General features: G+C 42.4%; 1 protein-coding gene across 1 annotated transcript in view; it reads left to right on the top strand.

Annotated features, from left to right (window-relative positions):
- Positions 1-128: 128 nt before the first annotated feature.
- Positions 129-11,100, top strand: part of NDUFA5 (NADH:ubiquinone oxidoreductase subunit A5) — a 163,995-nt gene continuing 153,023 nt past the window's right edge. The window contains exon 1 of the mRNA XM_069629109.1: positions 129-278. Within this exon, the coding sequence (XP_069485210.1) occupies positions 258-278 (21 nt within the window). The 5' untranslated portion in view covers positions 129-257. The remainder of the gene's footprint in view (positions 279-11,100) is intronic.

The raw sequence follows: 11,100 nt of genomic DNA, 5'->3' as shown, positions 1-11,100 counted from the left end.
TGTCTAATGTGGCCAACACGCTTCCATTTGCCGAGTGCAATTTTATACGTTCGTGTATAGTCTTTTTTTCATTGAAAGCTTTTCTGGTTTGATGCCGATCCGGAGTAGACACATAACTCTGTAGGAGCAGCTAAGTGCCTAAACTGCATGGAAGCAAACGTGCCAGGCACGTGACGAGGACGTGTGGTTAAGTCCGTTCCTTTAATGCAAATGTGTGTCACTTTTTGTCCGCACAGTCCATCGCGGCATTTGCAGCTATGGCCGGGGTTTTGAAGAAGGTAAGCGGTAGAGGTCATAGAACGGCATCTGCAGTGTCGGGTGAAGGCACTGAGAGGGCGAAGCCCTTGGGAAGAAATGGTTCACAGGCGTTGGTCGGAGGTTCTTTTACAATTATATAACATAGAGTCGCCTAGCATACTGGTTTTAAGAGGGACTGCAGCGGTCGAAGTGTAATGTAACGCAACAGGACGATTAACACATAATTCCTTTATAAAGAAAAAGTCCAGTCCTAACACATTTAATTTCCTTTGAATTGTATGCTAGCTGTTTATTTACGTGCAGTAATTAGAAAGAGGGTGTTCATTTTTGGTGCACACATATTTAAGCTATCGTTTATGATGAAATTGAAGTTACTGCAGAACACCAGCACAATTTACACATTAAATGTTAATGTAATATGCATGGTTTTGATGTGAGAATGTTATAATTTATTGTTACAAAAATAAAGCAACCAATAAAAACCTTTCATTGGCATACTGTAAATCCTACTGGACCACTGTGTGCTTTTCACTGTAAAGAAATTAAAATCTATTTTACACTTTTAACATTTTGTTACATATGCTTTATAGTTTACAATACACTTTGTGCGGAATACAAATGGGAAAAAGCTGGAGTTATGGGCTCAGATTTTAGTTGTCCTTTTTAGGAAAGTATGTGTTATGTCTGGACCTGTGAGCACACAGACCAAGCAGACCAGTGCTGGGGGCACCTAGCGCACTCTTCGGTGGGGACAATTCCGGGCAGGTTCACAGGCACACGTGCCGGCCGGAGGGGTTGCTGGGGGCACCCAGGAGACACACACAGTTACAGGGATCACCCTGTAAATCGTGGTAGATATCAGCTGCCGGGGGCTTCCAGACTTGCAGCTGCTTTGTGATCACACGGGGACAGTGGCCTGGGGGCACCCAAGTTACAGATGCTGATCTGGGGGCACCCAGACCAGCATGGCTGCGGGACTGTGATCACACAGGGTAGGGCTCCAGGCCCAACACAAGGAGACACAGAGACGCAGTGTCTTTCATGGAGTCTGCCACCGTTCCAAGGCACGTGCGTGCGGTAGCTCTTTTTTATTTCCATTCTGTCATGATGTTGTCATGACACATCCTTAAAGGGGCAATGCATGTTCTTAAAAGGGAAACGCCACAGCATGTTGCTCGGGCACAGTTACTCGACCATGCCGACATTCGATCTTGATTCCTGTTTTGAAGAAGGGCAGTAGAAGCTTGCCAGTTAACCATCATCTATTGTCCATGCTGGACGTTACTAGAAAGTTATTCTCCACATTGTTGGTCAAGGTCCTGCAGGATTGGGTTTACTTCAAACAATTGTTGGGACCCTTTCAGGTGAGATTTAGGAGTGTATCCTCAACATCACACAATCTGCTCTTTGATCTGGAAAGGGTTCCCTTCCCCTTTACGTGTTGTACGTTGACTTACGGGCTGCATTTGACACGGTTAATTATGCAACCTTGTGGCAAGAAATTGATAGTTTTGGTATTCAGAACGCATGATGTTGGAGAGACAACAGTTGTTAAGTGAATCAATAAGCGACGAGCCCTAATTGTGTGTTTTGTATAATGCTGTTCCAAATGTGGTTTCTATATTTACCAAAAGTATACTGATGCAGATGTGTATGCGGGTCTCCAGGGAGAAATTGCGGAATGAATGGGGGAATGAGTTGGGAAGGGATATATCTGAATCTGAATGGGATAATGCTTGGAGGGTTACAGTGAGAGCCAAAATGGATTTAAACTTGAGGTACATTCACCAGTGCATTTTGGGATGTATCTATTGGACGCAAGTGAAAATGAAAGACAGGGGTTTGATAGTCAGATTTATGTTGGAGGTGCTCTCAGTCAGTGGGGACTTATTTATATATGCTTTGGGAGTGTGATAGAGTTCTGAATTTTTGGAAGGAGGTCATAGATTGGGTTGATCTGGTGATAGGTAGGTTGTTTCCTCGAACTTTCTTGTCAGCAGTTTTCCTCTCGAATGAGGGTCGGTGTTTAGAGGTCTGGTGGGCGTCTGATTGGATTGATAGGGCATTGTTAATGGCAATAAAACATATTATGAAAGTTGGCAGTCACGTAAGAAACCAGTTACGGATAGTTGGATGGTGGATATACTTTCAAAGTATGAGAAGTCACGGGCATCTAGGGTTCATAGAGGAACTGAATATTGTGAGAATTGGGATTCCTTTAATGATCTGTTTGAGTGAGGTATAGAGTTAATAGGTTTTGATGGATTATGGGGTTTGGGTGGGGGTTGATGTGCTGGGTTTTTGTTTATAGTTTTTGTTTGTGTGTGAGCGCTGATTGTGTTGTCAAAGTTCAATTAGATTGTGAGGGGGGATTTTAATATGAGGTTTTGCTATTAAATGATAGATATTATTTTAACTAAAGAAATGTTATGTAAATTGTTACTGACCCTAGCCAATATGTTTTTGTCGTGATTTCTGGTTTAAAATTAAGTTGAAAAAGAAAAAAAAACGATTACACAAGTTGACCTAAATTCATGTGCAGTTGGATGGTGGAGGGACCAGCACCGACCTGTGCCTACTAATTGTGGGGTTTCCCAGGGCTGTGTGCTGGCTCCTCTACTTTTTATATGGCTCCTCTACTTTTTATATGTATCTGATTTGCCAGAATACTCTGGCAGAGTGAATAGTTGCCCCCCCCTGAAATTGGAGGGTGTTCACATATGCTGGCTGTCCTACGGTGACTATATCGTCTTCTTCAACTACACTTATGAGGGTCAGCGTCAGACAGTCCGTGAGCTTTGCAGGTAAGCTGGAGCTCATGACTTGATTCTTAACACTGAGTTTATGTGCTACAGCAAGAACTGCAGGAGAACCCCTTTTTATATCTAGGTCTAGATTTTTATAATGGAAAGTATGTAGAATTTAGAGCTGAGAAAAGACAAAAGGCAACCCTACAGACTGCACTTATAAAGAAATGTGTCCTCAACACAGCGGGATATAGTTATGCAGATATTACGCTATTATACAAACAGCTTCTGCCGTGCCTTTTGTGTACGGGCTGGAATTCCTTGTTATGACTGAACTTGGTTGGTTCAAAGAAATTGAGGGTACATTTTGTAGATCAATATTGAAATCTGTGCCAGTGGAGCTAGTGCGTCTGGAATTTGGGTTGCCTCAACTCTCTTCTCAAGTCCTCAGGAGGAGGAGAATACTGTTATTTAAGCCATTGAAGGACCTTAAGGGCCCATTGTTGAGGGCTCTGAGCCATGTGATGCGGAAAAAGGTTAAGGGTAATAGACTGTACACATGGGCAAAACTGTCTTTCGACCTGTTTGAACAACTGAACTGGGTCCCGGATTTGACATTGGACTTTTTTCATCTGATGGATGACTTTGTGTATACAGTAAATGCATGGTTGGGTCGCTAATTTTGACCACATGGAATCACTTAAAAGATATCCAGATCATTGTTTTTTGAGTTACAAATTCCTGTCTTCGCAGTCTTATCTGGTGAAATTCCCTTCCAGTTTGGTCCGTAGATTCTATCTGTTTTTAAGGTTGGACCAACTACCAACACTGATTACTCTGGGCCCCTGATGCTCCATCCCCCAGAGATCTCACTCATGCCATTTATGTCCAAATCCTGAGATGACTGAGACTGCACAGCATATTTTGACCTCCTGTGTGACTTTGAAACATATGTATCTAAAACTACTTGCTTGGTTTGTTCATAATGTCACTACTATAAGTGAGAGGGAATTTTGGATGTACTGCCTCAATTCAAGCAATGTGTCGCTAATGAGAGCATTATATGATGTTTGGAAGTGGCGGCCTCAAAATTGATTGGGTGAATTATAATGAAATGAAATGGCGCGTTTTATTGTATGATAAGAGCACTTTTACATTTTGTTGGATTTTCCGTATTTTAAGAATTATTTATGTGTTTGACATGTTTTCTGCTGTTGTATTTTAAACTTTATATTTTATGAGAAATAGTTCTGCGTAACTAAATCGTATTATATTAAATGAAAAAATAAAAACCTTTCATTGGCATACTCTAATTGCTTCTGAGCCACTTTGTGCTTTTCCCTGTAAAGAAATTAAAATCATTTTCACATTTGCATTTTCTGGTTTCCAATACACTTTTTGCGGAATACAAATGGCATAATTTAAAGGAAAAGAGTATGTTAACGATATCCTCATTTTAAAAATCTAAAGTACATTTATCACAAAATCTGTAATTTTAGCGGCGTTAACACGTTTTTGTTACATTCATTACGCCATTCCAAAGCTCTTTCCTTTTTAAAAGAAGCAGCATTATTTCAAAAATGATTAAAATCATAGTTCATCCATTTTGTTCACAATAAATAAGTGCTTCAATGTCTCCAGCTCCAGATGACGCCAACTTGACTAGGCCCTTTTGTGCGAGCACCGATTACTTTGTTTCAAGTCTGTTAAACTTAAATAACATAAATTGGCATAGCCCCCCCCCCCGCCACAAGAAAACTGAGCTACATTTAGTTGCTCTTTCTTTTACAGAGGGAAACTCTCCACATAAAATGTGGACACTTTTTTTTTTTAACTCAGAATTAGAGGCATTTCTTAGACGTTCTTTTTAATTAATCTCAGCAATTCAGCATTGGAGCCCAATTTTGGATTCATATTTCTTGTGTAAATAACGAATTTTCTTTTGCAAAAGCTTCACAATTTTTTCCACAACCTCTTTAGTTGTACCTTTTTCAAGGTATAGAATGAAGTGCCTGCACTTGATTTTTTTTCCACATTATTCAATGTTTCAAAAGAGATCTGTTGACCAATTTTATAAATAGTTCCTTGGGCCAATCCTAATATAGGACACACCATTCTACCCTCTAGTTTATCCAAACATAAATCCATGTATTCTAAACAGGAATCCATTCCATACGTTATGGTTTGAATTTGTAAGCCTCAATTAAAGGTTTTAAAGAAAAAAAAATGCACATTCTTATCTACAGGTCATATATTTTTCTAACTGTTAAAACAACATAACCACTTAAATTCCTCTGCTTCATCAACTTCAGTTCCATCACATGAGCTTTCTGAAAATGAATCCTAACAAAACTAGTCATAAATAATGAAAAACCTTATACATGGCCACCATCCTGCAAGCCTAACACCTTTGGCCAATGTCCTAGCCCAAAGGCAGAGGTCAAGAACTGTTGTATCATTTTAGACAGTAAGTTAACTATGAGCTCCCGTGTGACAGCCATAACAAAACCCTGCTACTTTAGTATTAAGAAAATAAAAAGTCTCCCTTACTTATCCTTCCCGCGCCAGGTGTTGGTAATCAACTCCTTATTGTCATTTCGTTGCAAATCAACTTTCAACAAAGCTAAGCACTTGCCCAGCTACATGTTTTTTTAGATTAAGGTCGGATATCGGATAGAAGACTGACTGTGCCTGGATACTAGAAGGAAAGACCTGGCAGACGTTCCTTCCTTTTCCAAGCAATCAGAAGCTGGAACACCTTACCTTCCGATCTACATTGACAACCTAGTCTTTTGCATTTCCGGAAGTAAATTAAAGACCTTTCTGTATCATTTATAATTCTTCCTGCCTGGCCGCAGTAACACTTTATGGTTTCAGCACTGAGTTCACCTTTCATATACTGCCAAGATACCCTTAGGTGATTGCTGCAATTAACAAAACTCACATATAACATAACCTCAATTTTCCATTTGCATTTTTTGTAAAACACATTATTTTGATCACAGGCACATTAATCTGTAATTGGTAATCATTTGGGTATTTAAAAATGGCATCTAAAGTCAGCTGTAAACCAATCTTCGTGGTGACCATCACCACGAGCCTGCAAATGCTTGGTAGGGAATGTGCGACTTTGCCAATTTTGTGGGGGACATGTCTCACACCAATTAATGCTGAGCCCAAATCTACGATGTATAGAGGTTAAAAAGGCAGTGGACCCAGAATACAACCTTGCTTTACCCCCTTTACCTGTTCTTGTAAGTGCAGTAAATAAACCAACCCTTTCCAAACCTACAACAAATAGTGCATAGGCGCCCCTCTTTGAGAACGAACACAGCTAAATGACCTGTTCTTTGGAAAGGTACCCACGCAAGAGTGCGCAGCCAAACTTTAGCTTACTGTACCTTTCACAGAAGGGAAATATCCATTTGAATATCAGTCTTTGTCCCGCCCACATGGGCAGTCCAGCACCGAAATGCTATGGCACTTCTCTTCTGAACAAGAGTACCAACAGCAACCACGCGATTCATCCTTGTTGGGCCTCATTTAGTTACTCCAGGTCCTTTCTGAGATGGGATTTAATTGGACTAATGAATTACCGGTTCCTGTAGCATTCATCATTATCAACGTTTTTTTCCTTAGTATATGAAGCATGTGTTGCCATTTTTGATACCTCCTGTTTTTAACCAGTTCTTTTAATTTTATTACATGGCTCTTTGCTTTTTACATAAGAGGATAATTGTTTATGTTGAGTAACATCTAATTTATTTTCTTGTCGTCTTCAAGCATCTTTTTTACCATATGTAGCAATTCTGTGACATGAATACGTACAATTAGCAGTTCATTTTTGTATACATCTAAAGACATAGATCTTTGGATATATAGATCCAATGAACTCTGCTTTCCTCCAACAGGTCTCCCCCTTTTCTTCCAGATATATTAAGGACAACATCGGCTCCCTTGCACTTGCTGATTTCTGCAATCACTCTCTTGCTACTGGGTCTTTCCGCACTTCCCTCAAGCACTCTCTTGTGCGCTCCCTTCTGAAAAAACCTTTGGCCGACCCCCTTGTGTCCAGCTAACTACCGCTCCATCTCTATTACCCCCTTCCTTGCGAAACTCTTGGAGAAGCTGGTCCCCGCCCCCCAATTTACCTAGCGTACTGAGCTTGTCGGTTGCCTACACAACCATCAATCTGGATACCAAGCATCCAGAGGCACGGAAATCGCTCTCCTGAACACTTGTGAAGAACTGTTTGCAACACTTGACTCCAACTCTCCAGCTGTTCATTCTATTTGATCTCTCCTCTGCATTTGATGGGTCAACCACTCCATCCTCCTAAAACGGCTCCACGATACCCTTGGTATCTCTGGGCGGGCACTGGACTGGCTAACCTTCTTCACTGACCGTCCCTCCCAGGCTATCCTGGGCTCTTTATCCTCTCCCACCTCCATCTCCACCTGCGGCGTTCCCCAGGGCTCCAACCTTCTTTCTCCCTGGCTCTTTAACACCTATCTTGCTCCGCTTGCACACCTCATTTCCACTTTCTCCCCTTACTTGCAGTGTTATGCAGATGACCCACAGCTCTTCTTCAAACGTCCCTCTGATCCTCTCCTTACTTCCTTCATCATTCCCGACTGCCTGCCATCTAGTCCTGGTGTGTCTCCAATGATCTCTTCCTCAACGCTTGCAAGACTGATATCCTTCCCATTGCGGCTCCTGCTCCCTCTGTCTTCCCTTCACTCTGGCCACCCTCCATGGGCTCTCCCCCTTCTCCTTCATTTGAAGCTAGAAACCTGGCAGTCATCGTTGACTCCTCTTTCCTTTCTCCCTCACATCCAGGACCTTGCCAAAAAAGCCCACTTTCAACACCACCTCCTCAAAGGAATCCTTCCTTTCCTCACTTTCCCCTAGAAGCTCAATGTCTCTAGAGATCTGGTGCTCTCTAGGCTGGATTACTGCAACAGCCTCTTCCTTAATCTACCGTCTTCCTCTCTAAATCCCCTCCAGCATATCCAGAATAGGGCTGCAAGAATTATCCTTAGCCTCAAGCCCAGGGGCTGCATTGCTACAGCCCTAAAATCTCTCCTCTGGTTCCTGGTTACTGCAAAAGATCAAATTCAAATCTCTCTGCATCATCCATAAGACTGACTGGGGCCGGGTACCATGCTATCTAAAACTGGCTCTCACCAAAAACTCTCCCTCCAGATCTTTACGCTCCTCCGGCGCCAACCCTGCGTGTCAAGCGGTTCTCTAAACAGCGAGCTTGTGGCCGTTCTTTCCTCGGCTGGCTCCCTCCTCTGGAACAGCATTCCCCTTCCTCTCTGTCTTGAGCCGAATTTCCTCAAGTTCCGCAAGCTCCTCAAAAATTTCCTTTTCACCTCCCTTGCTAAACCCCACAGTCGCTGCGATTGGTGACAAGGGCCCTTATGTGTCCTTGGCCTCTCCCCGCCCCCAAATCGCCTTCAGCTTCCGCCTACTCCCACCACTTGCCTTTGGGCGCCCACCGACCTGTGCTGTGTCCCAGGCCTGCATTTTATGTATAGGCAGTTCACCACTCTTACCAAGTGATCTCTGCTAAGCAGTTAACAGCTGCTTGCAACTTACGTCCCTAGCACCTCCATATAACTCCTAGCACTTACCTCGTCCCTTCTCTCTCTCTCTGCACCTGCACGTTCTGAACGCTCACAAGGCCTAGTAGGCCTGCCTCTTTATTTCTCTTCATTATTATATTTGCCTTTCATTCCCATGCTCCCTCCCTGTTGCCCTGTGGGAGCTTTGAAACACAATGCACTTGATCCATAAGCGCCTTACAAATGCACGATAAAATAAATAAATAGCAACAGTTGGTGAAGTACTCCACTTTTCATCCCCAAAGTGCGTATTTTCAATTATTTCCATCACCCTATTTATTCATTTTTTTGGGAGATTTGCATTAGTCCATTTAACTATGTATCTGTTTATTCTCCCCTTCTATGTTTATTCAAACTTTTTGGAATGTCTCAAAATCCAGAAAGCTAAGAAACGAAAGACTCCAAACCAGGAGCTTCAGATGAAACAAAGCCCAACCTCCTGCTTGGACCTCCTCCCTGCACTGCCGATTGTGCAATATGTAGTCATTTGTGCATGTTTTAGAATTGCTGATTCTACAACTAATGGGGAAACAAGCTGACATCTTCCCTTGTACCTACTTTGGGGCAGTGCAGAGATTTGCAGTTTCCTTCAGACAAGCCTTAGACGGAGGAAATTATATCTGGTTGTTGACCATCTTGTCTTCTATGGAACCCATCTGTTTAGATCAATGGAGATTGCCAAAAATGGGTGTATGGCCTCCACTTTTTCTGACGCACTTTCTCATGTATTAAACCCCCCTTTCTCTTGGCCTAAGCCTAGGGTATCACTAGTTATATTTGTTTACCCTTGAACACGAGCATCTCACAAACCTTCAACGCGCATGAATTGTCACCATTGTGGTGCATCTTATTTCGTTTGTTATACCAAATTAAAATACATGCATTATATAGATAGTACATTTAAACAGAATGATTACAACCTTTCACAGATAAGTAATAACAAATGAAACATACTCTTCTATTATCTGTTGCAGCAACCCAGTAAAACTCCTCCAAAATGAGTTGCCAATGATCAGACTAGTGCCAGCCCCTAAATAAACAGACATGTCTCTAGCTTGCTTTGCTGATCTCTTGAGAGTGAGCTTCTGGTGCCATGCTTTATTTCAGGTATTATGTGAGAACGGTTTCCCCATAGACCATTGCCTCCTTCCTTGTCCCCGGTCTAACTTAATGAAAACGATCCACCCCATCAGACCGTTCTATTAATAAACCTCTTAAAATAATGTATTCATTTTCTTTTCATCCCTGTCCTTTGGGGGTACAGAATGGTTGCCGCCATACCAGCATATTTGCTGTGCTTGCCGCTGCGCAGTTTCACTTAGAGAAAACCTGCTGGGCGTCACCTTCTGCAAGATCTCCTTTCGAGTCCCTACAATCGGGGGACCATAAACGCCTGATTTTGAAAACGCCTTTTCTCATTAAAATCACCTTGATCCATAGGGCAGGGGAACTAGATGCCCTCCTCTGTTCTCCTCTTCACTTTCCCATCACCCCAGAGGCGTTCAAGTTACAATGCATCCCCATATGCCATCCAAAGGTCGTTCCTAATTTTCCATCTCCCCCAGTAAATTGCCATTCCCTTTGATCTGCCCCAGGAGGACAAGGTCTCCCAGGAAGTTCAGGGAGTAATTCTGACTTATTTTAACAGGACCTTTCACTTTCTAAATCAAATAGTCTTTGTGTCCTTTGGGGATGCTAAGAAGCGTCACAAAGCATATCCTTTTCCCATAGTTGTTGGCTGAGAGACACCACCTCCATAGCCTACTCCATTGCAGGCTACCCCCTTCTGGGCAACATGGTGGGGAGGTCTACTAGACGGATGGCTACTTCATTGTCCAAAGGAGCCTCCCCTGTTGGATATTTGCTCGGCTGCTACCTAAGCTTCAACAAACACTTTTGCACTACTGCCTGTCGTTTCCTCGCCATTCTGATCAGTGGTTTGCCTGATCAATCTCTTCTCCCTCGATGTTCAAGTTGATGATTGTATGGAAGTTAAAGGTGCAATGGGGTTTGCAGTATCCCCTACTCTGCTATTCTATTGTCGACTGTGCAATCCTGCGTATTTGGGATTCTTCATTAATTTAGGACTGGGACGCGGAAGAGGAGACATACAAGTATATTTTCAAGGTTTTCAGCGGAAAAGGTTTGTGGAAAGGCAGACAGCCTTCATTATTTCAGGACTGTGACCAATAAGGGTAAGCTTGGATCTAAAGAAGATTACTGGTGAGAAATTCCAACATTTCAGTTCAGAATTAATATTGTGTTATTGTATTGGTGAAGTGCTTTTACCAGCACATAAGTGGTTTTCTGGCACGGACACTGCTGTCCTTTAGGAAAGCCAAATGAATGGTGGGAGTTGTACAGAAAATAGGACTTTGTCCAGGAGCTCATTTAAAGGGTTGTTTAGTGCAATACATTGTGTAATAAAGATGACACGAAATGTGCACCACAACAGCAATATTTAT

Source organism: Ambystoma mexicanum, chromosome 12 (assembly GCF_040938575.1).
Source record: "Ambystoma mexicanum isolate Mex_15411 chromosome 12, UKY_AmexF1_1, whole genome shotgun sequence".
NCBI lineage: Eukaryota > Metazoa > Chordata > Amphibia > Caudata > Ambystomatidae > Ambystoma > Ambystoma mexicanum.
This window is presented reverse-complemented; position numbering and strand designations above follow the sequence as displayed.